This window comes from Podarcis bocagei (assembly GCF_964188305.1).
Source record: "Podarcis bocagei genome assembly, chromosome: 10".
Lineage (NCBI taxonomy): Eukaryota > Metazoa > Chordata > Lepidosauria > Squamata > Lacertidae > Podarcis > Podarcis bocagei.
Genome location: NC_138135.1, coordinates 73,386,426 through 73,414,169, shown reverse-complemented (window position 1 = coordinate 73,414,169; position 27,744 = coordinate 73,386,426). Strand labels below are relative to the sequence as shown.

The window sequence follows — 27,744 nt, the reverse complement described above, 5'->3', positions numbered from 1 at the left end:
TCAGAAATGTCACCAGTCACCACAATCTAGACTAGAACTAGATCACCTCTATAGTAGATCTTTGTGCATACTCAAATAAAAGATGGGATGTGCAATGTACTGTATCTGAAAAAGCTTGATCATTGCAACTCTTATGAGGGAGGGATATCTGGAATCATTTTACATTTGGAGTGGTACTATTTTGTTAAATTGCTTTGAGTTTTTATTACAGTCAAGTGACATACAAATTTTTTGAAAGCAAAATAAAAATGTTTTCAATATATTTGGGTTTTTTAATGTATGATTTGCTTAAGGTTTTTATTTTAACATATACAGGCCACCCTTGATTCCTCTTACTTTCTAGCCATTAACTGAATTTTATTGGCATGCCAATAACTGTGCTTGTTATATTTTGTCCTACCTACTTTTATGCCAGAAATTCTGTTAGAGCAATTTTCTTATTATCCAAATGCATAGATTTTATAGTGTTTTGCAGCAGAGGTGCCTCATTTCGTTCTTTGTCTTCTGCTTAATAGGAAAATGTGATTAATTAGGGTAGGTGTTGTTCCATCAGGAAAAGACTATCATAATCTTCCCAGTGTGAAATTGCTTATGAGTACTGTTCTGTTATTCACTTTTACCTTTAGAAATACTTAGGATATACTTAATGAAATGCAATAATTTATTTTGCCTGTTCAGGAAACCTGACATGAGAAGGGCACAAAATTATTCTGTAAAACATTCCTGCCATCATAACTTTGGACTGAGCTTCACAGTAAATACTTCTAAAAGCCTTTGTGCTGAAGGTGTCAAAGGAATACATGATTTAGTTGGCTTGTGGGAAATCTATTGTAAGTGTGGCTGCGGAAATAGCATTGTCATTAAAAATGATTTCTTTGTGAATAAAGCTCATTAGCAGAATAATGGTTTCATAGTTTTAACCAGCATTTTGCTTTTCTGGTTTGGATCCAGCTGTGTCCCAGTATGAGTGGGTGTGGGGGTACTGTTATCATTCAAGCAGGGAGGTCAACAGTTTCCCTCTCTAGCTGCTGCTTTCTACACCAGCGGTTACCAAAGTAGGCTGCACTTCCCTCCAGGGAACAGTGATGGGGGCACTAAGAGACAAGGGGGAGGCATGGGGAGCCTATCGGACTGTGAAAAGCTGGTATCAAGTTCATCAGTTTGTTGAATTAATTAAACTAAAAAGTTTTAACTGGACATTTAATAAATATTCAATTACCGTATTTTTCGCCCCATAGGACGCACCGGCCCATAGGCGCACCTAGTTTTTTTGGGGGGGTAAATAAAGGGAAAAAAATTGATTTCCCCCCCAGGTGCGCTGCGCTAAGCCCGAAGCTTGGGGCGTGCTGAGCTCAGTGCGCCCCAAGCTTCTGGGTGCTGGCAAGGTCTCTGCTAGCCGTGGGAGAGCCATGCGACTTTGTGCGGCTCTCCCAGGGCTAGCGGAGCGCTGCGCTAATCCCGAAGCTTGGGGTGTGCGGAGCTCAGCGCGCCCCAAGCTTCTGGGTGCAGGCAAGCTCTCCGCTAGCCCTGGGAGAGCTGGGTCTCCCACGGCTAGCGGATAGCTTCCTGAAGCCTGGAGAGCGAGAGGGGTCGGTGCTCACCGACCCCCCTCGCTCTCCAGGCTTCAGCGAAAGCCTGCATTTGCCCCATAGGAAGCACACACATTTCCCCTTCATTTTTGGAGGAGAAAAAGTGTGTCTTATAGGGCAAAAAATACGGTAGTTGTTATTGTTTTAAATTTTACCGTGTGGTTATCTTCCTTAGTGGGTTGTGCCAACTGCTATTTGAAATAATGCTTTTTATATGGTAGGGTAGTGGGTACTGGGAATTAGTTTATGGAACTAAGGGGCTGTTGCCTGAAAAGGTTTGGGAACCACTGCTCTACACCATAAAAAAGACTTTCATAGGAAGCCCTTCAAGGGGTGCAGGGGGCTTCAGCAGAGGGAGAGATGAATTTTTTTTTGTCCTTTGAGTAGTTTTGTAGTTGCTATCGATAGGCTCCAACTAATTGGGATTGCATTTGATAGGGTTGCCATGTGTCCCAAATTTCCTGGACATACCCAGAATACTGCAGTCAGAAGCAAGGTCTGGGCAGAAATTGGCAAAATGTCCAGGAAAATCTGGATGTATGGCAACCCATGTCAGCAGTGTTGTTTTTGCCAATTTTCCTTAAAAATAGCTCAAAAATAGTTCTTTTTCTCAACAACTTTGGGCAAAACTAAAAAAAACTCAGCAACTTTGGCCAGAAGATGAAATATGGCAACCCTGGCACGTGAAAACTGATTTTATCCTTGACTGCTATGGAATTCCATTAACACATTGTGCTCTTATTTGTTTAAAAGATTTCACTGTGCTGGTGCCAAAGAACAAGTAACACAAATCAGGGGTGTAGGAAAGGGGGGTGGGGGTGGGGTGGGGGGCAAACCGCCCCAGGTGCCATCATGGAGGGTGGGTGGCAAATTATCAAGGAACAATTACTGCCCTACTAGGGTGGTTCATAAAAAAACTTTTTTTAAAAATGCCTGCTCCAAAGGTCTTATCTTGCTACACTAGGGATTATATAGCTATATATGAGATATCAGTTAATATCTTGACCCACCTCTATGAAAATAGCTGTTTACTTGGCCATTTTCCTATGTCATGAAGCCTGAAATTTCAATTCAGTGGACCTGGGTCAAGATATTAACTGATATAAAATATACAAAAATATAAAATAAATTATTGAAATTCATGATAAAAAGTTAAAAACAGGCACTTAAAAGCATTCGGAATACGACTAAAATCAACAGTAGTTAAAATGAGGTAAAACACATATAAATTGTATATGTCTAGATAGGCTTGCCTAAACAAAAATGTTATAAATGTTCAACATTTTAAGTATTTGAAGGTTCAGTATATGGACTTCGTAGTATTATTTTGAGTGTAGTATTTATTTATTAATGTGGTTTGTCATTTTGCACATATATTGACATATACCAGTGAAAACTCATGAACCAGAAGTGGTAAGGAAATTCTCTGGACCTAGAATACACTAATTAGACAGAGTATTTTTTAGTATATGTGCTGCCGAAGCGAGCACTAGACAGAGTATTTTTAAAACAGTTGAAAATAAAAGTCATACAACAGCAGTTTCACTTGTCCCATTGTCATACAGTACTTGGCTTTGCAGAATTTTGAACCACTAAAATCTCCTGATACAACCTCTTTGAGCAGAGATAAGTGTAAGATACAAAATGAGGGTACCCACGACAAACATCAATGCCTTTAATCACACCATGTTCACCACTCTAAAACAGCTGTTGTCTCTCAAAATGCACCAAGTTTTCTCTTCATCTGTAGAGGATTGGTCTGTTTGCCCTCAGGCTGTGTTCCATGTTGCATCATACAATTCAGACCTTGGTATTTCTCAAAGCCATAATTTTATGTGCTTCAATTACAGTCTTTTGGATAAAATGCTATGGGCTTGAGTCAGCCTAAGGTTAAGTCCCAATGATGCTGAAATCTGTTCCATTCAAATAGGAGGGGCTAAGAATTTCTTAATTTTGATTGGAGAGTCTACTTATTTAGGTAGTTACACATATGTAATTGTGTGTTATTGCCTGTACTGCAGCAATTCGGCTACTGTTATTTAATTCTTTGGTATATGTTATTTCTTACCCTCCCTTTACCATAAGGTTCCAAGGCAGGCTATAGCAATTTAAAAATACAATGCAGTTTAAAGTAAGTTTCAGTCACAATAATAGGGTGGGTCCCACAAATATAGATCTCAGGTGCCAAAGGTGGCAGAAGAATGCTACAGCAGCTTAATTTCCAACTCCTTGCTTCTTTGTGATGAGGAATTGTCATGAAATGGCAGAGGACATTTTAAAAATGTTGTTCTGCATGTTTGTTAATGGAAGTAAAACAGAGGCAATGTTCCTTTAAACATTTTAGGGGCGATGGAATTAAATGGTCTCACCATATGTAACTTACCAAATGAACAGCAGTTTCAGAACATCTCCAAATACAGATCCCTGCTGATTTTCCAAGCTGTATCTTTCCAAAGTGCTGGTAAAATTTTCTTTTAACTCCCTAATCTTTAATTTCATGGACAATCTTTAAATAAATGGAGAAAACCTCAAAACTGTCAGTCTCAAGTATAGGCCCAAACAATTAAACCAAATATCATTTAGGTTTTCATAATGGTTGTGCATATTTTAAAAATGTTTCTTTTCCCCTACCATAGAAGTTATTTTTTACTACAGTTTACAGATTCCATAGCTTACCCATTGTGCAATGCTTTCATAGGCTATATTTAATTTAGGCGGGTGGTGGTATAATTTGGCACATACACTGTTGGTATCTGCTGTTAATGTATTTGAGTTAAGTTGGGTTGAACCTTTCCCTACTCTGAGTTGAACTCTGATTGGGGATCTACACAATTGGTTCCAAATTTATTGCTTGGCGGTGATTGTGATTCCACATTATAGGCTGTTGGGTCTCAGTATCTCGTGTGGGCCCTTAGGTATGGGCTTGTGGACTCACTCCAGTCCTTCCAATATTCTTCCAGTCTTGTCTGTATTTTTCCAGGTGGAAAGCCCAGGATAGCAGCATTCTTCCAGCCCTGGGGAGTCCTGAGCAGTGGTAAGGCCCTGTGGCAATGCTCTGTCTCTGATTATACTTTGTTGAATGTTACATAAACACAATACAGGATGTGGAGGGAGAATGGCCATCCCTGAGAAGTGAATGGAAGTTTTCTTAGTATGCAAGGGGAAATGATCTGGTGCTGTAGACTTCCGGTGTGGACAAGGAGAAAATAAGCTGTCCATTGGCGCAGCAGCAAAGCTCTGATGCACACACTCTCCTCTGGTTTCCCAGAACTCCCTGGTCTGCTCACTCTTTTGATACACAACATACAGTGTGTGGTGAAGCTGAATTCTGCAATCCGTTTGTGTGTCTTTTCATTTTTCAAATATCTAAATGACCATTCAACTTGTTCTTTATGTTTTAGGCTTGTGTTTTTCAAATAGCAGCCCTCTTCCATACTACTCCATGGCAAACCACCTTTGAAACTAGAGACTTTTAACAGCAATTTGTGATACAGCACAGGGCCACACCCAACCCTTTAGTGCAGGGGCCGGCAACCTAAGGCCCTTGGGCCAGAAGCAGCCCACAGAGGCCATTTAACCGGTCCACAAGCCGTCCCCGAACTGAGCCGCCCGCTCGGCGAGTCCCCACGCGCTGCACTAAACTGGCACAGTGTGGTGTAGGGACTCTCTTCCACGGCTCTGGAAATCGCTTCTGTGCATGCCCAGGCACTAGTGGAGGAAGATGAGTGCGGTGGGAGTGCACCGCCCCCAGCAGCGCGATCCCGGTGGGGTTCCATCGCGGCTGCCCCTCCCGCCCGCACTGGCCGCAGGCGGTGCTCCCCACTCCCAGAACGCATGCCCTGCCCCTGTGGGTGGCGCACCCCTCCCCCAGCTACTGTCCGCCTCCCCCGGTGCCAGAGCATGAAGCAACGCCACTGTGCCCAGACGCCGGAAATCGTGTCTGCCCATGTTCACAGCACCGGAAATCGCTTGTGTGCATGCTCAGACGCCGAAAATCGCTTCTGTGCAGGTGCGATTTTTGGCATCTGGGCATGTGCAGAAGTGATTTCCGGTGTCACGCTGTGCCGGCCTGGCCCACGGAGGATCTCCGCAGGAGTGCTCCGGCCCATGCCTGGTAAGCCTTGCTGACCCCTGCTTTAGTGTGCCCAAGGTAGCTCCCAACCACATATGAGAAAACCCTAAATAACCACATTTCTTTAGAGGGTGGGAGAGCAAGTTCACAGCCTAATTGGAATAAATCTGTCATGTCAGAATCAAGGGACAAGCAGAGCTACTGCATGAGTGGTAAAATGTTTTTTCTATTCCTCTAAACAGTAATGATGCCTGCCACATGAATAATATTAAGTAGCTTTAAGATGACTGGTCTTGCTATGTAGTGCTTAGCTTCAAAGCAAATACTTTCCCCCCATCTGTTTATTTTCAATATATTACCACAAACTGCAGTTTTGATCTTAAAACCACATATTTAAAGTAGCACAAATGTACTAAATGTTAGAACATGACACATCTAGCGCATATGCCTAATGTAGTAACACCTTCTAAGCTTTCTAATTTTAATCTAGGTTGTTCTGAGATAACTAATCTCTAATAGCAATTTTGAACAACCAAACAATCACATGAAAGGTCCAGTTATTTGAGCTGCCTCTTACACTGGCTTTTGCAGCTAGATAATTGGATCTCCGCCATGAGCGTCTACTTTGTACAGCTTTAGTTTTGTTTAAACGTATCTGCTGGATTTTCTTTTCTGATTTTCTTTTACCCTGCTTTGAGACAATTGTACAAAAGGCAATTAATAAAACGATGTTGACGATAATATACAGCAGCAAAACCTTGTGAGCTAAACCATACTGATAATGTTCATGCCTTGCATGTTCAAGATCTCAAGATTAATCAGTTAAAACAGGTGGAGGGCTAATGGGCTGCACCCGCCAGCTGCCAGCAGTGTCCTAAAATCAGGTGCCCTTTCTCCCTTTGGTGTGGGAGCATTGCCAGAAGGTCTTAATGTGTTGAAGTGGGAAGGAGGGCTCAGTGAGGAGGAAAAAAAACACTTAAGATTATTCCCTGAGGAACAACAAGACACAGTGTTTGCTCTCCATGTTTGCTCATCCCCAAAACAACCCATCTATGTCTGCTCTACAGAGACACACAGAGTACTGTGTGCCAGCATCTGTGGTGAATGTCTCTGCTGTATGTTTGGGTTTGCATGTGGTTCGTATGTGGTCAATGCGTGTGTGTGCAGTAGCTGAGCCTATCAATGGCATTCAGACCTCAGTGGGGCAGCTGACTGCAAATCAGTGGGTATGATCTCCATGGCAGAGTGAAGAGAGAAGCCTCCCCTTACGACGTGGCTTTGCAGTAAGAATCAGGTTTCCCTGCTCCTGTAATTAGCTGCATTAAAGATACATAGTTGCTTGCATTGTACTTAAGTTACAGTGTTACTTGGCCCTGATAACAGATGTGCCAGGGTCGCAATGCAAAACCTGCAACTTGAATGCAGTTGGGAATTAGTACCTGCTGGTAGACAAGTAGGGCTGTTGCAGACACAGCCTAACTCTGTCTGCTTAGTTAAAATAATTTGGACGTCTTTTGACATTTTGCTTCCATAAGTAATCTAATATCAGTGCAATCTGATTCCCACAACTGCACACAAGGTAAACGTATTGCGGCAGTAGCATATCCCCCCTCTCCCCCTTCTAACGATAGTACACTGTATCCCTGAAGGATTTGTTGTCTCCAGAAGCATGTTACTAGATGTGTATTTTTTCTTCTTTATATGTTTGCATTCAGTGGCTAAGCTGGAAGGCATAACTGGACATCTGTTGTAATAGCATGCTGTTGTGCCTCTAGAGTACTGAGCCACAAATGTTGACTAACTTCAACTAAACAAGAAGAGGCAAGATGCTGGTATGTTAAGCTCTGGGGTGTGCACCTTTTTCTCAATATTTTGGATAGCAAAAGATGAAATGTCTTTGACCATAAAAGTATTGAAGTACAAAACAGTGAGCAACTCACTGGATTTTTTTTTAAGTGACAAAATACAGATATTGTAAACATAAGGCTTTGATATGGTGATGAAAATGTGAACCATTTGTTCAAAACTCACCTGTTTTATGAACACATTTCCAATGTTAGCCATTGGAAGGCCCATTGAAATCAATGGTTTCATTTTCTGTTGAGGAAAAAGCTGCTCAAGTTTAAAGCATAGTGTGCTGTGGGACGCTGCTTTTTCAGGCGGTTTTCATTACATTTCATTACAAAAAACAAAATGTGTGTCTGTTTGTGTGCATGTGTGAGATATACAAATATATTCTTGCATAGCTTGTTTTTCTTGCACTTTTAAAATGCCTAATGAATGCATATTTTCAAGTGGTCCCCAGGATTTAAAAAAAAACATTTACCTTTTGCAGGTTTTATAAAAAATTTGAATTTTTAGAGTAACAAATCACTGTTATTTGGATAACAGTTATTTCGATAACACTGTTATTTGGATAACAGGCGGGTACATTGTATAACCTGGGTGCTGCTTCTTGCCTCTCAACCTCCAACTTTTTGAGAAATGAAATGTGTGGACTTTTAATGTTGATGAAATGCAGCGTGTGCACATTTAGCATGTGTTTCTGATTCCCAAAGAAATTCTGTGTTATATATATATATATATATATATATATATATATATATATATATATATATAACAGCAGTGTAATTCTCAGGTTACAGAACAAAATCAGATAGATCAGGGATTATGTATGTGTGCCCTAATGCAGATGTCACGCTTTGTAATCTTCTCCTGTGAAATCCCTAATGCTTTAATTTGGTACAGTATTACTCCACTGATTTTGATACATTCAAAACACAGAAAGAAGTGTATCAGTAACTTTTGAGATTATTGTTTAACTTACTTAACTGAGCATTTAGGTGTTTTCTCACATGTCTTATAAACATACTTCATTGTTTCCATTTTTAAGCCCATTATTGAGCTAGTTCCAGAATGTGTATACCGCAAAATGCTACAGAATAAACAGCCTTAGTTTTCATGCTCTTTCTCAAGAGAAATTAATACTGCCAGGGTGGTGTTGATTTTGTTGCTCTGCAAGTCTGTAGCTTTGGTTTTGAAGGATATTGAGCCAATCTCTGCATGGCTTCAAAAAATTCCCAGTTCTAATAGTTTTCAACCTCCCAGGCTTGGTAAACATGCTTGTTTTGGATGAAGAAACACACACTTTATCTTGTCAAGCAATGGAATGTGTTTTGGTTTTGACAATGGCAATATTCACAGATCACCTTCCAGAAAATATGGTTTCTAGTATATAAATGTGTGCTGCTTATAAACCTACATTAGTTGTGATTTAACTGGAGCTGTTCTTGAACGGTGTGTCACTCTCTGGCTTCTTTTGTTCCCTCAGAAAATGGTTACTCGGGAAAGTTACTGGCCAGCTCTTTTACGCAGCTTCTCTTGCTGAAATCATATGAAGTTTTTTCAGTCTTTGCAGTGTCTCAGGGCTTAGGATACTGTATTAAGTACTAAAAAGAACAAATGTTTATAACAACATATAAAAAATATGCAATTACAAAGACAATAAAAGTAGTCAAAAACAACAAAAATATCAAACTATTCCACATAAATCATAAGATCTAAAGTAAAGATTAAAAAAACCTGTATTTTTTGCTCTATAAGAATCACTTTTTCTTTCCTAAAAAGTAAGGGGAAATGTGTGTGCGTCTTATGGAACGAATGCAGGCTGCACAGCTATCCCAGAAGCCAGAACAGCAAGAGGGATTGCTGCTTTCACTGCACAGCGATCCCTCTTGCTATTCTGGCTTCTGAGATTCAGAATATTTTTTTTCGTGTTTCCCTCCTCCAAAAGCTAAGTGCATCTTGTGGTCTGGTGCGTCTTATAGAGCGAAAAATACAGTAAATATCAATAACAGCAACAACCCCTCCACACACAAAAAAACCCCTTAAACATTATACTACTGGCCAAGAATTTACTCAGAAGCCTAAGCTTTTGTAGGTTGAAAGCAGTCAGGGCCCTGCCCGCTTAGGCCAAGTGGAAAAGGGCCTGCAGGGCAGGGAGCAGGTCTTCCAGGACTCACAGCCAAGATCCTATGTCACACCCTGACCCTGTCTAAAAGCATTACCTACAGAGAGGATACCAATATTTCATGAGCCATTTCTGTTTGGCTTATGAAACAAGAGGCGTCAATGAACCTAGACTTTGATTTAAGGTACAGAAGTAGAACATGATTCCTAATGGCACAGAAATAATAGCAAAAATATTCCTAAATAAATTCAACATGCAGAAGCTATTTTTGCATGCTAAATGGGGTGTGTGGGGAGCAGGATATTACAGGCAGTCCTGCTTTCCTTCCCAGGTGTTGTCTGCATAGAAACTACACACAAATTCCACTTTCTCCCCAGCACTGAAAAGCAGGATTATGATTCAGAACCCAGGACCCTATGCAAATATTTGGGTCCACATGCAGTTTCAATGTGGATGGTTAACTGAACATGTAGAGAGAGGAACAGAGATTACACATTTTGTCTTTCTCTCCACATTCAGTGTAACATTGGAAAAATGTATTAGTCTGCATCTTAATTAGATGTTACTTTAGCCTAGGGTTGGGTAAACATCTTTAAATTCCAGGTTGTGTGGTACTTACAAGAAGAAATGATTTTGTGGCTCTTTCTATCCATGGGGGTATATATGTGTATGTTTTGGCCCTTTAACAGATAATGGCTCATTTTTAATGGAAAGAAAAATAGGCAGCAAGGGTTGATATGGATGGAGCCAAAATGTTACTACAAGTGATTGATTTGTCATTTAGTTCCCAGGAGCTTGAATAAGGGGGCTGTTGAAGCAGACAGTGTTGGAATATCTGCTAGATCCAGATGAGATTAGCTTAAACAAACCACAGTCAGTAAGGCAAGAACAAACCATGGCTTAACATCATAGGCTACATATAAGTAAAGGTAAAGGGACCCCTGACCATTAGGTCCAGTCATGACTGACTCTGGGGTTGCGGCACTCATCTCGCTTTATTGGCCGAGGGAGCCGGCGTACAGCTTCCGGGTCATGTGGCCAGCATGACTAAGCCGCTTCTGGTGAACCAGAGCAGCGCATGAAAACGCTGTTTACCTTCTACTTGCACTTTGACGTGCTTTTGAACTGCTAGGTGGGCAGGAGCAGGGACCGAACAACGGGAGCTCACCCCGTCACGGGGATTTGAACCGCCGACCTTCTGATCAGCAAGTCCTAGGCTCTGTGGTTTAACCCACAGCGCCACCCGTGTCCCAGGCTACATATACACTGCACTTTTAAAGGACATTGTTTCCCTCAAAGAATTCTGCACACTCTAGTTTACTCCCTCACAGTTACAATTTCCAGCAACACTTACCAGACAAAAATGTCCATAACTTTTTGAGGGGGGAAATGTGCTTTGAATGTGCTTTAAAAGTATAGTGTGTATACAGCCGTAGTTTGTTTAGAGTGACACAAACCAAGGTCCTTGGTTCAGATGTAAAGCTAAGTCAGGGGTCATGATTTGTTGCTCTCGCTTGTGCTAGGGAGGGGCGAAGCGGGAACCACTAACTATGCTTTACCATGATGAGTGAACACAGCCATTAAATGGCCTTCTGCTTTCTCAAGGGCTTTGTCATGTGTTCATTGCCTGAAGCGGGACGTGATGGTTTCTGGCTAGCTATCTTTAAGTCTGGTTAATATGACTGGTAAGCATGAGACTGAAGAGGTTGGAGCTTTTATCTTTTTTCCTTGGGCCCACTGGCGGATGATAAAAATATACAAATTCGGAATCTTCTCATAATAACAGAAGCTGACTAAAGTTCCTTTCAAAACATCCCTGGAGTGAGACTTTAAAAAAACTACCATATGCATTGAAGTAGGCATATATATATATATATATATATATATATATATATATAGCTGTACAACTTACAAGATAAAAGTGTAAACTGTTAAGTAATGGTTGTTTGGTACAAAGATGTTAAAAGAGTATTCTTTTCAAGTGTGGATCTTCCTGTATGTATTATGCAAACTTGATAACCCAGAGTATTCCACAGTGGCTGATGAATTTGTGTATACTCAGTAGGAAGCTGTTAAAATATTCTTGCAGTGTTTTTGATCTAAAGAAAAATTTATGTCAGCAGTGAAATGGTGGGAAAATATGTCTTGTACCTATCTCAGCCAACTGCATTTCAATTAACTCTCTCTTTGGAGCCATGGATCAAATTTTGCTGTACATCTTTTATGTTTGCTTTATTTACCAATGCCCTCTTATTTAAACATATCAGTGATAGACTGTGAGCACCACTAGCCTTAAACCAAACATATTCAGTGACAGAAATAAAAGCAACAGGTATAACCCATTTGTGTCTAATTCCTCCTACGTGTAAAGTCCAGCATATACATTCAAAAGTGTGCTTTAAGTAGTTTTGAACGCATATTTGTTGCAAGTAATGCGCTGAAAGAGCAGTTTTCCGCTGAAAAATAAGCCTTCTTTTAAAAATCTGTTGGAGTTTTTTGTTACATAGTTCTTAATTCATTTTCATCTTTAAACTGTGTAACAGGCTTGCATTGAGGCATATCTTGGTTTACATTAGAGCATATGACATGCAACAATTACCTAAAATTGAGATTAAACAATCTGTTTTTATCGTACCTTATCCAAAACATTTTCCCTATTCTCCAAAAAGTGGTTGTTCTGTTCCAAGGAGCTGCTCTGCATGCAAAAGGGGGGAAACCTCAAAAGCAGCAGTAGTCCTATTGGCCAAGGCCAAGCCACACCCATCCTCCCAGCCCAGGCACCAGTGCACAAGCTCATTGGCTAGTGCAAAGCTACCACTTGCCACGCTGAGTCCCTGAGTGGTCAGTGGAGCTCCCCTTCCGTTTTCCCCTGGGTGAGGATTGTTAAGCCCTGTGGGCCTCTAGAGAAGTCTGTACAAGAGATGTGTGCGCATTTGGTGGGCCTAGGCTCCAGATGATGAATGATGAACGTAGAACATTGAGAGGGAGTAGCTGGTTAAGAAAATTCAAGTGTTTTTGATAACTCCAAGTGAGTTATCCAGTTGAAACCTTAGATATGGTAGCTTCCCTCCCCTTTTCTTTTGCTGAAGATATGTTTTGAATTTAGATATGAACCACTTTTGCTCCTTGATGAGTAAAGGCTGTTTCATCATTGACAACTGGCTATCGCCAGCAAAATCTAGTCATTGCTATTAAGTAAATGCAAGTTCAGTGAAGTAATTAAAGATTAAAGCAGAAAGCCTTTATTGTGGCATTAAATCAATCTATAGTTCTGAAAAGCATTATCCCAAGCACCCAAGTAATTAAAAGGCAGTTAAATGAAACACATGCTGATAAATTAAGTGGTTTTCACAAGCTGATTTTTGTAATGATGTCTTATTAAAATGCCCATAAAATATCCTATATCAAATTCTAGTCCTGTTTTTTTTTAAAATGCTCCATTTAGATGTGGAAAAAGAAGTGAATCTTTTTTTTAATATAAAGGTTCTACAGGATAAACTTGATATATACATGTTAGGATTAAGTTTTAATTTTCCAGAGTGTAACAGCTAACCTGTTTCATTGGTAGATTAATCAACAAAACTTCATTGATGAATTGATAGGACCTATATAAATCAATGGAGTGGACAGTTAACGATGCATTAGTTAATTGTTTTGAATACAGTTAAGTTGTGGAGCAGCAGGTGGGGAAAGGCACAAAGTCCCTTTTATCAAGGCTACAAAAAATTGGGCACTGTAATGTTGGGAAAATGAAACATGCCATGATTTGGGACAAATTTGTATGCGACGTAGTACATATCTAGCTCCAGGAGGAAAAAATTAAGTCACAGCCAGCTTTAAATAAGTTTTTGTAGGCTTTGAGACTTCATCCTATCCATTATAAACTGCAACAGTTATTGTTTATAAGTATCTCAGGTAGGGTTGGGAAGGATTACTGTCTGAAATTGTATGATTCCTAGGCAGGAATACTAGGCAGCTTCCTATGTTTTATCAAGGCACACTGGCAATGAACAATTTCCTCGCCTGTGTAGGATACAACTGACCCTCCTCAATAAATAAAAGGAACCAACAAATAAAGTCACTTAGTGATGTGAGGTGAGAATATTCTCCAGAGAATAGTCTAGAGAATGAGAATATTCTCAAGAATATTCTCTGCTAGAAAATTCTCCGGAGAATATTCTCCACAAACTGTAAATTCTAATGTAAGAACCAGTTTTACAACCCACATTTTAAAAAATCTAGTAAATAATAAGTCAAGCTGTGATATTGCCAGTGTAAGTAATGAATAATGATGTTTTTGATCCAGTTACATTACTGGGCATTGTGTCATTCACCATTGGCAGTTCTGAAATGTGAGCTACAGAAAACATATTATTATTATTATTATTATTATTATTATTATTATTATTATTATTATTATTATTATTGAATGTTATTCATTTAATTTGATGAACCTTTGAATTTGTATGTATTTCAACTATATGTAATAGCCTTTTTTCTATTTTGGTGTGACCTTCTTCTTAGCAATTCTATACCCTTGGCCATACAGTGTGATTTTTTTATATATATACAGAAAGTAGCTTTAATGTTTTATACACTTAAAGTACTTAGGCCTATACAGTGGTGCCCCGCAAGACGAATGCCTCGCAAGACGGAAAACCCGCTAGACGAAAGGGTTTTCCGTTTTTGAGCTGCTTCGCAAGACGATTTTTCCTATGGGCTTGCTTCGCAAGACAAAAACGTCTTGCGAGTGTTCCGATTTTTTTCCGCTTTCCCCCCTTTTTCTAAGCCGCTAAGCCGCTAATAGCCTTTTAGCCGCTAATCCGCTAAGCCTTTAATAGCCGCTAAGCCTTTAATAGCCGCTAAACCGCTAATAGCGCTAATCCGCTAAGCCGCTAATAGGGTTGCTTCGCAAGACGAAAAAACCGCTAGACAAAGAGACTCGCGGAACGGATTAATTTCGTCTTGCGAGGCACCACTGTACAATTATGTGTAACAGTATGTGAGGTGGCCTTGATTTAAACAGTTGATGTTTCTATATTTTTATTTAGTGCCAGTAACTGGTTTTTGCAGTGCCATTCAATGGCACAAGGTGCCATTTACCAGAGACTGACATACTGAAATATAATGTTAATGGCTTCTTTTCTATATGTATGCATATAGTTTTGTTTATTATTTGTTTTAGTCACCAAAACAGTTATTAAGTGTTAGAGCTATTAGACACACAAGATAGCCTATTACTGAATTTACTTGTATCAAAGCTTAACATGCCAATTGTATTTTTTGAGTGATTAGTTTGGTGTAAAAAAACCCAAAGAATGTGAATTCACTGCATTGCCCCATTGAATAAAAGTATCTATACAGTTTTTGGTTGCCATCTGAACAAGTTTACCCATGAATAAACATGTATATTAACTAATTATATCATTTTCAATGCATTAAAATGAATATTCTCCTATTTTAAATAAAAATTCTCTAATATTCTCATTAATTGAGAATATTCTCCAAAAGATTATTCTTGAGAATTTAACATCACTATATACCCTACACTATTGCTTAGGCCACTGTTAATAAGAGTGCTAAAGTAGCAGAAACATCAACATAGATATTGACATGCATGAATTGATCATAAATATATTAAAATGGCAAATAATAGTACTGTGCCAAACTTTTCCATTAAAAGCCATCTATTAAAAATACAAAATGTTAACACAATAAAATGCAGTGGTCACACATATTGCAAAGTGTGAACACTGTGTGTCAACAGTACTGTATTCTGACATAAAGTCCTGAGTTAATCTTCAAAATTTGGTATTAAAAATGTAGTTGCGTAAACTGGTATGCTCACTGATGACTGCAGAGTTTGGTACTCAACTTGCTTTTAGTCTGGTAAGGATTTAAAAGTCTGCATTTCATACACAGTTCAAAATTTCCCATGGTTGAAGACTCAAGGGTTTATTGGCTCAGAGTGAATTACTCCCATTTTGAATTCCAAAAGCCATATTAGGGTAATAACATTGTTGGGCAAAACAAAATTTCACACAAAGAACAGGCTGTTACGCAGTTCTGTCTCTATCTTTAATTTATAGATTGATCACGAGGAAAGATGTGACTTTATTCTTTGAGGGAATGTTCCTCCTCCCAACTTCTAAGTAAAGCAATCCAATTTGACTTCTGTTGCCTAGCAAACAACCTACAATTAATTTCCATCTTTATTAATATAATAATTAGTGTCTCTCTATTCTTGTTTTCCACTCTAAAGGAACCTGTGTAATTCACCTAGGAATGCTTCTTGTCCCCAATTGGCCTTGGCGCAGCCTGATCCCTTCTGAAGACTGCATGCTGAAGCAGATTTCAAGGCTTCAGTATCAGCCAATTCCTCCCCCCACCCATTGCTCCATTTACCATCTGCCTGATGAATAGTTCTGGAGAACTCTGCAGCTTGCACATTGTTTTGTGGTATTTGGGTTGGTGTAATAATTATAATTATGGATTTTGGAATTTTTCTAATGAGCCAATATGACTATGTTTACTTTTTGTGCGACTTGGAATGTCAAACGGGCCCCCAGACCATGAAGTCTTAAATATCTAAAATGCTGCATTGCCATAGTAACACCCCTATGCAAAACATACAAACATTAATAAATAGCATAAAATAGATATAAAGGTCAAGCATAAGCCAGTTCATTCTGTATAGTGGTGCCCCGCAAGACGAATGCCTCGCAAAACGAAAAACTCGCTAGACGAAAGGGTTTTTCGGTTTTTGCGTTGCTTCGCTAGACGAATTTCCCTATGGGCTTGCTTCGCAAGACGGAAACATCTTGCGAGTTTGTTCGCTTTTTTCTTAAAGCCGCTTGAAGAGGCGCAGTTGCGACGGACCGTGCTTGGCAAGACGAAAAACACCGCAAGACGAAAAGACTCGCGGAACGAATTTATTTCGTCTTGCGAGGCACCACTGTATAACAATGCAGCAATTACAAGGACTTCATATTCTTACTAAAGATGATAAAATCCCATTGCTATTATGCATGTAAATAGATTAATAACTTCCAGCCTATGAAACGCCCCAAACAGATGGCATGTTTCTTTTCTAAACTTTTTTTAAAAAACAACAACAAATAGTTGTGCATTTGGTTAATAGATTCTCATATCATTTCAACATGAGCTCCCTTGTAGTCTTAATAGGCCTTTGGTTTCATCTTTTATTTCAATTTTTAGCGTGCTTTCAGGCAGGTAGCAGTTCAAGAAGTACTATCGTGAGCCATGCTGTTTTGTTATGCAAAGTGGAAAAATCTACAAGGCATGCTTAAGTAGTATGTGGACTGAGAACTCCCAGAAGTGAAAGCTGAATTTCGAAGGTGCAGAGGAACCAGAGACCAAACTGGAAACATGCGCTGGATTATGGAGAAAGCTAGAGAGTTCCAGAAAAACATCTACTTCTGCTTCATTGACTACGCAAAAGCATTTGACTGCTGACCACAGAAAACTACGGCAAGTTCTTAAAGAAATGGGAGTGCCTGATCACCTCATCTGTCTCCTGAGAATTCTCCATGTGGGACAAGAAGCTACAGTTAGAACTGGGTATGGAATAACTGATCAGTTCAAAATTGGGAAAGGCGTACGACAAGGCTGTATATTGTCTCCCTGCTTATTTAACTTATATGCAGAATTCATCAAGCGAAAGCCTGGACTGGATGAATCCCAAAACGGAATTAAGATTGCCGGAAGAAATATCAACAACCTCAGATATGCAGATGACACAACCTTGATGGCAGAAAGTGAGGAGGAATTAAAGAACCTTTTAATGAGGGTGAAAGAGGAGAGTGCAAAATATGGTCTGAAGCTCAACATAAAAAAAACTAAGATCAAGGACACTGGTCCCATCACCTCCTGGCAAATAGAAGGGAAAGAAATGGAGGCAGTAAGAGATTTTACTTTCTTGGGTACCATGATCACTGAAGATGGTGACAGCAGTCACAAAATTAAAAGACACCTGCTTCTTGGGAGAAAAACAATGACAAACCTAGACAGCATCTTAAAAAGCAGAGACATCACTTTGCCGACAAAGGTCCGTATAGTAAAAGCTATGGTTTTCCCAGTGGTGATGTATGGAAGTGAGAGCTGGACCATAAGGAAGGCTGATGGCCAAATAATTGATGCTTTTGAATTATGGTGCTGGAGGAGACTCTTGAGAGTCCCATGGACTACAAGAAGATCAAACATATCCATTCTTAAGGAAATCAGCCCTGAGTGCTCACTGGAAGGACAGATCCTGAAGCTGAGGCTCCAATACTTTGGCCACCTCATGAGAAGAGAAGACTCCCTGGAAAAGACCCTGATGTTGGGAAAGATGGAGGGCACAAGGAGAAGGGGACAACAGAGGATGAGATGGTTGGACAGTGTTCTCGATGCTACCAACATGAGTTTGACCAAACTGCGGGAGGCAGTGGAAGACAGAAGTGCCTGGCGTGCTCTGGTCATGAAGAGTCAGACACGACTAAAGAACAACAACAACAATGCTGTACATGGTTCAGACAGTGACAGAAGACAATGGGGACAGTTAGCTGTATCAAGCATTTGAATTGTATGGATGGAGCTTGGCATAAATAGAAAGCTGAAATAATCCATTTGGATTTGGCTGGAAAGCTGGTTTAGGATTTGGAGGTTGTACTGTCATTACTGTGGTTCTAGTACTGTTGGTGTGCTTCTTTCTATACCTCCATAACAACAGCTCAGTTGTAAGTAAACAAATTATTGCTGTATGCAATAAAGGATGCTGACTAATGCTATAGAAGCAGCCCTAATTTTCTTCTCTCTCATAAAAGGACTCAAGTAATAGGCTGAATTCATAACCCCCGTTATAGGTGATACAGAACTTGGAACCTAAACCTTCCTCTCACCTTTATTGATGTACAGTATAGCAAAAACGTTTAAACTGTACTTATGTTATTATATTACTGGGCCGGCATAAGGGAAAATAGTTGACGTGAACCTCTAGGCAATCTTTGAAGATTAATATACTTGACTTTTGCCTAATCTGGTGAGGATGCTATATATTTGTTAAAACTGATTGTCAAATGTGGAGTGTTAGCTGTATTATTGTTTAGTTTTACAATGGATATTTGAGAACATTCCACTTTCTAGGAGGTTGTTAAGATCCTTTGTTAAAAGACAGCTGAAGTATTTGGATAAATTTTTTAACTCTATCTCACCTTGGCAGATACAGCTGTATAATATTTGTAAATCCTGGTTAGTTCCATTCTCTTCCTCATCATTCCATTTCTTTGTGGGCTCCTAAAATCTCAAAGCTGTTGTGACCTTTTAAAGCAAATTTAGATCATGTTAACTTTTGCATGTGCCCATGCTCTGAAAACAGACAATATTAACCTTTCCCCCCTGCAATGTTTTTGCTTGCTTGCTTAGACAAACAGTTAGCCTGTTTGGCTTGCATTCTGTGGTAGAACGGAAGGTCATTTTGTGTGAGAGGGAATATTGTGGCATTTCTTTAAAGAGTTCAGGAAGTAATCAATTGTTTGGCTATTAAGAAAGGAAATCAATGTCTGTAGTTAAACATTCCAGATCAAATTCTGCCCCTTCATCCATCGTGTAGGACCAGAGAAGTGAGTGAGCGATAGCCCCTTACAGGGCAGATTCTTGACCCATAAGTGATACCTTGCTAAATAATTTATTTCACTTTCTATTATAAGTAGCTACTTTTTAACAATGGATAGCAGCACTGTGCCTGTATTTGTAAACTATGAACACACTGTGTAGTATATAAAATTCTGTTTTATAAATAAAAATTGCCTAATTTATCTCCACCTAACTAAAAAGGAAATTCTAGGTAATTTATCTGTTATTCATCAAATCATAACGAGTTAGGGGTTTACAGGTGCTCACACAGACTGCTGTGTTTACATTTATATCAGAATGTGGTCATCCTCTGAATACTTTTTGAAATTGTAGCTCTTTTACAAAGTTATATTTGTGTGTGTAATAATATTCTTGCTTAATGTAATGGTGTGATTTAATTATTAGTACCGCAGAATATATTTTGCAAACATGACAATTCATCATAAATTGATACATGTTTTAAAACAATCTCACAGTAATTGCAAAAACAGGCATCTAAAAACACAATCACATTCGATGTATACTCAGTAATAGTTCCACTGACTTCAGTATCTATAGGAGTGCAGTCTATAAAGAACATAAATGGTAACAGTTTTACTTCCTGACCAATCTGGGTAGGGACCATTGACACCTGTGACAGATGATCAAAGGCTTGGATGAATAGGAATAGCATTTACATAGAAGTGTATTTATATTTTACAAGGCAAGGTGCTCATGTAATTCATAAAAATGAGTCTACTGTAATATCAGGTGGTATCACTTAATATTTCAGGAAAGGAAAGGTGCAACATTCAATAAGGTCCATTATCCTGCTCTGGAATATATTATAGGTTTCAGTGAAAAAAGGCAGTGTACATTTTGACAAAATTTTATTTAATGTATTCTATATCTAACAGATACCTTTATGAGAGTTATCAGCACAAGCCAAAGGCTGCTTACATGCTGTGAACCTCCCAGAGATCTATGGATTAAGGGTGGTATACAAATTTAATAAATAAAAATATATATACAGTGGTACCCCGCAAGACGAATGCCTCGCAAGACGGAAAACCCGCAAGACGAAGGGTTTTCTGTTTTGGAGGCGCTTCGCAAGACGAATTTCCCTATGGGCTTGCATCGCAAGACGAAAGCCCATAGGGAAATGCTGGCGGTCGGGAGCAAAGACTTTCGCCCACAGCCGGCCTTCAGAAGAGGACCTCTTCTGAAGGCCGGCGGGGGGCAAAAGTCTTTGCTCCCCCCCCGCCTGCCTTCCCCCCGCCTGCCCCGGGCGATCTTAAAATGCTGGCGGGCGGGAGCGAAGCGTTCGCTGCCGACCCCCAGCATTTTAAAATCTCCAAGGGACAGCAGAGAAGTCTCTGTCCCGGGGAGATTTTAAAATGCTGGGGGTCGGGAGCGTTAGCTGCCGACCCCCAGCATTTTAAAATCTCCCCCTGTCCCGGGAAGGTTTTAAAATGCTGGGGGTCGGGAGCGAAGCGCTGCCAACCCCCAGCATTTTAAAATCTCCCTGTGTCCCGGGGAGGTTTTAAAATGCTGTTCCGAAGGGGGGGGCGGGGACACCTGCCCCAGCCGCCCCACTTCGGAAAGCTGTTCCGAAGTGGGGAGGGGGGGCGGGGACACCTGCCCCAGCCGCCCCACTTCGGAAAGCTGTTCCGAAGTGGGGCGGGGGGGCGGGGACACCTGCCCCAGCCGCCCCACTTCGGAAAGCTGTTCCGAAGTGGGGAGGGGGGGCGGGGACACCTGCCCCAGCCGCCCCACTTCGGAAAGCTGTTCCGAAGTGGGGAGGGGGGGCGGGGACACCTGCCCCAGCCGCCCCACTTCAGAAAGCTGTTCCGAAGTGGGGAGGGGGGCGGGGACACCTGCCCCAGCCGCCCCACTTCGGAAAGCTGTTCCGAAGTGGGGCGGGGGGCGGGAACACCTTCTGAAGGTGGGCAGGGGGCGAAAGTCTTTGTCCCCCCTGCCTGCCTTCCCAGGGGCTTTTAAATCGCCCCGGACAGCGGAGAAGTCCTCCGCTGTCCGGGGCGATTTTAAAATGCCGCCCACCAGCATTTTAAGATCGCCCCAGACAGCGGAGAAGTCCTCCGCTGTCCCAGGGTTTTTTAAAATGCTGGGGGTGGGAAGAAAAGCCCTTGCCCCCCCCAGCCTTCAGAAGAGGTCCGGGGACAGACTGTCCCCGGACCTGGTCTGAAGGCGGTTTCCCTAGGAACGCATTAATTGATTTTCAATGCATTCCTATGGGAAACCGTGCATCGCAAGACGAAAAAACCGCAAGACGAAGAGACTTGCGGAACGAATTAATTTCGTCTTGCGAGGCACCACTGTAAATATATTATAAATATTTTACAAGCTTACATAATTAAAGACAAATGAAACATAGAAATATGCAATAAATTAAATACATAGCAGCACTGGTACACACACACACACACACACACACACACACACACACACACACACGACTTTAGGAGACTGCAGTTCACGTGACACTGGGCAACTGTGTTGTATATCTGCCACAATCTCTGCTACAGGAGCTGACATGGTTTGGAAACGTGACATGCACCACTGCCTGGAAAAATGATTTTTAAAGTGGCATGGTCAACCTGCAACAACGTAATACATTGGAAATTTTGTAGCTAAGCAGGGATTTAAACCTAAGTCTCCTTGACTTAAGCCCACCCTCTAAGCACTACACTACTCTTGCTTTCAGACACACAGAGTACTAGAAAAAAAATTGTGGTCTAGTTATTTTATTTACAAGTACTTATTACAAGCCTGGCTTAGTGCCTCATGACCAGTTAAAATATGTTGTCGGTTTAATATTACTCGTTTACCATTTCCCAGTAAATCTAATTTTCACACTCCCTTGACACTAAAGGACTTTTCTGTTGTTCAAGTTAATGAACAGTACAAGAAACTTCAGCTGTTTGAAGTAGCTTTTAAGAGATATTTGAAAAATTCCCGGGATAGTTTTTGTTAAACCTTTTCGTCTATGCTTTGATATTCATACCTATCAGCAAAAGTTGAATTTATTAAAAAGTAGCACTGTATATTACCAGGTTTGTAGTAGAAGACCACAAAATAGAATAATGTGGTGGTGGTTGATTTTCTTTATATTTCAATAATTTGTTTTGTTGTTTGCCTATTTCCAAAGGTTCTTAATAAAAGAGATAAAGACATGAACCTGCTAGTTAACTGGAGGGAAATATGAAGGGCATCAAGTGTTAACTTTCACGAAAAGGTAATCGGTTGGGTGGAATTTTATTTTTTTTAGTTGTAAATCAAAGGTAGGGAACCTTTAAGATGTTGCTGAGCTCCCTCCCATCAGCCCCTGCCAGCATTGCTAAGGGATGCCATCGTTGTCATTAGGGAAGTGAAAATTGTAATTCAAGCTACACCTGAAGGGTCACAGGTTCCCCGGCCTTGTTGTAAATGGCAGGAGGCATTTTGTTCTTTTGGGAACTGAGTAGACTACAAGTAAAATAAACATTTGAAAAAAGATATTTAAGTATTTGTCTTTCTTTGTAACTGGTTCATTTAATCCAGTTTGACAGTTGTAATACATGGGATAATTCATTATTCATTTTTTGATGGGTGAGGCTGAAGGGTGTAAGCTTTTTTAAACACACACACACACACACACACACACACACACACTAATATTCACACACTTGGATTTTTTTTTAATGACTCATTAAATAGTGTCAACAACCCTAATGGCAGGACATGAATTCATTACTGGCTTCTTAGTGCCATCTACTGCATTGTCATATGTACTTATAGCAGGGCATAGTGTTTAGCAAGGTAGGTTGGGTATACTGCTTGGGTTTTCTATTCCAGAGCCAGAATTATAAACAGAGTCATGCTTGGCAGCCTCAGCTATCATTAATATTAATAGCAGATTATAATTGCTGCTATTAATTATAATTGTACCAATAGCAGCTTATAATTATAACTTTAATACTAGATGTGTTCCATAGTGTAGGATTAAATAAGTATGCAGAAAGTCATGCCAACTACCAGCAGGAAAGCACTCAGCTGTAGTGGAAGGATGGGAGAACATGCCGTATTTGGCATCAAAATTATACCACACCTATTAAATACATTAGATGCAATAACACACATAAAGGAAAACTGGTTATTATCTGGCATGGTTTTAAAGCACAGTTCTATGCATCCTTACTGGTAGGTTTCACTGATACCAGTGCAGTTTATTTGCTAGGGGATAAGCCATCTTTTACAGGACATGGGTGGCGGTGTGGGTTAAACCACAGAGCCTAGGACTTGCCGGTCAGAAGGTCGGTGGTTCAAATCCCCGCAACAGGGTGAGCTCCCGTTGCTCGGTCCCTGCTCTGCCAACCTAGCAGTTCGAAAGCACGTCAAGTGCAAGTAGATAAATAGGTACCGCTCCAGCGGGAAGGTAAACAGTGTTTCCGTGCACTGCTCTGGTTCACCAGAAGTGGCTTAGACATGCTGGCCACATGACCCGGAAGCTGTACGCCGGCTCCCTCAGCCAGTAAAGCGAGATGAGCGCCACAACCCCAGACTCGGTCACGACTGGACCTAATAGTCAGGGGTCCCTTTACCTATCTTTTAACAACAGCAAGACTTTCTTCTGTGAAAACAGGCATAGGATTGCACTGTTAATCTATTTCAGTGATTCTTCAGGTCTGTCTAAATCACTGGGGATTACTTTACAATAAGTGTTATATGTGGCATAGATAGGATGTAAGATTTAGTACCTAAAATTGCCTCCCTGACTTTTGCATCAATAATAATTGAATCAATTATTCTGCCCTTGAATGCTGCCCAGGCAATACATTTTCATGTCATGTATAATTTGTTTCAGTATAGAGGGTGCATCAATCAAAACACATTTCAAAACTGAGAACTAGAAATAAATTTGAAATGGACCAAATTGCTCTCGTTAAAATAGATCAACTGTTTCCACACTTGAATTTGTAAACTATTTTACAAAGACATCTTGCAATATTAATATTACTTTCACTTTGCAGTTTGGCAGGGCAGGTAAGGAAGGACAGTAACGGGTCCAAGACCCTTCTGTGTGTCTGAGTAGGAATCACATCAAAGTGCCTCTGCTCTAAACTCAGTACAGTGGTACCTTGGTTCTCAAACTTAATCCATTCCGGAAGTCTGTTCCAAAACCAAAGCATTCTAAAACCAAGGCATGCTTCCACATAGAAAGTAATGCAAAATGGATTAATCCGTTCCAGACTTTTAAAAACAACCCCTAAAACAGCAATTTAACATGAATTTTACTATCTAACGATACCATTGATCCATCAAATGAGAGCAATAAACAATGTACTGTAATCACACAATCAATCAATCAATCAATCAATCAGTAGCTGAACTGTGTTCCACACAGTCACAAAAACAAAAAGAGCTGCAAAAACAAAAACGCAAAATAAATAGCAAAAACAGACAGATCTCAGTGTAACACTCAAAACGGAAGTATGACACTCAAATTGGAAGCGTAACACTCAAATCGGAGCACGTTCAACTTCCAGAAAAAGTTCGCAAACTAGAACATTTCCGGGTTTACAGTGATTGGGTTCCAAGTTTTTTTGAGTACCAAGGCGTTTGAGAACCAAGGTACTGTACTGTACTGTAGTCTACTTCATTGCTCTATTTTTCTCATAACGTCACTCAAATATTTTTCTAGTATGCTAGTAAATATGTAGATCTCAGTTTGATGGAGTTTATCATATAGGATGCTAAGTAAAGAACTGATAAAAGTAATTCAAATGTTTTATAAATATGTGAGTATATGCCAAAGGACTTTACATGGATAATTATGTAAATATTAATGTACTCCCACTTCTCCTGAATTCCTTTTAAGTTTTAATATTTCCGTATAGATACATCACTGAAATGAGATTCTTATTTCACCTTTAAAAGACAAATAATTAATTGTAAAGCTTTCACAAGACAACAAAGACAGCACAAATGGTAATGGTTAATTTCTGTGAGTCTTCAGTTTTGACTCCCCCCCCCGCCCCCCACATTAAAATGTATACTCGAAATACACAGTTTATACAGTTTACCCAGTAGCAATTCTCTGCTGACAGCAGGATTCAAAGCCTTTCTTAAGTATATCCCAACACAGAGTTTCATTACAGCTTCTGTTCTTTAGATTTAAATCCCTGTAAACCATTGAGATAGATCTGATGAGGAGATAGACATGTATAATCACTCTGAGCAGACATTCAAGAGATCCTTATCAGTGTAACAGAAGCATTGAAACTTGAGCCAATCTTGCTTTGTCATGTATCTTTGGAGCAATACGATTGTTATCGCTTGATATATTCCAAAGAGAAAGCTCTGTTCCCTATATTCAGGTTTCCTCCTATGCCATAAGTTACCAATAAGCATTTTTCCTGCTTCTTGGAAGAGTCAGTGAAGTGCACTGTTAACATTTATCCTTATTGTCCTAGAACATAACCTAGCTCTACAGATTGTCTTCTCCCCTCCTTCTCCCTTTCCAGATAGATTTAATTAGCAGTATTCTCATCTTATGTAGCTGAAACCAGTTTACTGTTCTATCTGAACCAGAAAATTTAGGTTGCAATACTATTTTGGTAGGGACTCGGGTGGCGCTGTGGGTTAAACCACAGAGTCTAGGGCTTGCTGATCGGAAGGTTGGTGGTTCGAATGCGCGGGACGGGGTGAGCTCCCGTTGCTCGGTCCCTGCTCCTGCCAACCTAGCAGTTCAAAAGCACAAAGTGCAAGTAGATAAATAGGTAGATATCTCTGGGGGAAGGTAAACGGCGTTTCCGTGCGCTACTCTGGTTCGCCAGAAGCGGCTTAGTCATGCTGGCCACATGACCCGGAAGCTGTACGCTGGCTCCCTCGGCCAATAAAGCGAGATGAGTGCTGCAACCCCAAAGTCGTCCGTGACTGGACCTAATGGTCAGGGGTCCCTTTACCTTACTATTTTGGTAAACAAACATAAAACAGTCATTTGAAGTTGGTTTCCAGTTCTGGTTTGGGTCAAACAGAGACTTTAATTGCATATCTTGTCCTCAGCCCAGTCATAAAGCTGCTCCATGTTATCCCCCTCACAGTGATATACTGTACAGGCAAATATGAAGCTACCTTTTGCTGATTTCTTGCTCTGAGGGCTGGCTGATATCTGGTTTTCAGCATCTTGATATATCACCAGCTAAACATCACAATATACCAATATATCATGATGTCTGAAATTAGGATGGAGCTATGTAGAGGCATTGGCTGGCTTCACGGTTTTTCCTGCCTCGTGATTTTTGCCGTTGACTACTATTGTGATTCACTGCCAGCCAGCAGACTTAACAGGGGCTGCCAGAATCAAGAGAAATGTTGGCTGGCTTGTGATTTTTGCATAGCGTGCACACACATACACACATATCATGATTCATGATATATTTCCAGGTCAAAAATTAATAGGTTTTGGACGATACATCGCCCACCCCTACTGGTTCCACATCAAGATTTCTGGCTCTATATAAGACCATTCCTGCTAGAATTCCTCAGCCTAACCAAAGCCTTCCTTCCTGCCTACTCATTTTCCTGACTGAAAATTTATGTTATGCCACATCTTGGATTATTTCAGCAGTTACATTCTTTGTAGAAATCAAGAAATGCAAAACAAAAATATGAGCTGGATTGAGATTACGTAACTTCACATTGGTTCCCATTGAAATCAATGGGAACTAAATGTAGCTAGGACTATACTCTGGATCCAACTCATGGACCTAGTTAGTCAAACCTCCTCAGGGTTATCAGAGAGGATATTATAGCCACTGCATAATCTCCTGATCTTCCTCCTGTTGTGTTACCATGAGCTAAGCCATAGTTTGGCTTGTCATGTGGCCTGAATTGGGGTTGATGGTTTCTCTCCTCCAGAGACTTAGATGACATATTAAGTCTATGGGAGGAAGAAAGCTCTCTGAAGGTCTGCACATTCATGCTTAGCCATAGTTAGTGTGATGTACAAACCAGCTATTTATTTGTTACTGCAAATTATACTACTCTGTATGCTAAAAGACCTGTAGATATTGTTCACTTAACAAAATGAAGGTATTATTATGTACCACCCCAATCTCTGAGTGGTGCGAGATTCCAGGAGTTCCTGGCCGGCTTATCCATGGTCTGTGTTTGCTCTTGGTAAATGAGGCACAGCAGAGACTGTGGTATCTTTACGAAATATGGTTTACTTAGACATATATACAACCTGAGCCTATGATGGAGGGGTTCACAGCATTCACACCCCAAGTGGTTCTGGCTTCTTCCATAGCCACAGCAACCTTGGACTTAAGCAGACTTCAACCATTACTTTTCATAATTGACCTCTGATTCTCTCTATCCAGCCCATGGCTTACTATCTCCATTGCTTTACTCCCAACTCCACATCACAGGAAGCACCAGCTTGGCTTAATTAGCTTTTGACACATGTTGATTCCAGAGTGTTAGAAGCATCTAGTACA

General features: G+C 40.4%; 1 protein-coding gene across 18 annotated transcripts in view; it reads left to right on the top strand.

The window, feature by feature from the left end:
- MAGI2 (membrane associated guanylate kinase, WW and PDZ domain containing 2) overlaps positions 1–27,744 on the top strand; it is a 618,868-nt gene that overhangs the window by 50,190 nt on the left and 540,934 nt on the right. For 13 of the 18 annotated variants that reach the window (XM_081210628.1, XM_081210627.1, XM_081210630.1 and 10 more), the window contains exon 2: positions 4,570–4,623. The exons of the other annotated variants lie outside the window; for them this stretch is intronic. In XM_081210628.1, the coding sequence (XP_081066754.1) occupies positions 4,570–4,623 (54 nt within the window). The remainder of the gene's footprint in view (positions 1–4,569; positions 4,624–27,744) is intronic. 18 annotated transcript variants of the gene reach the window in all.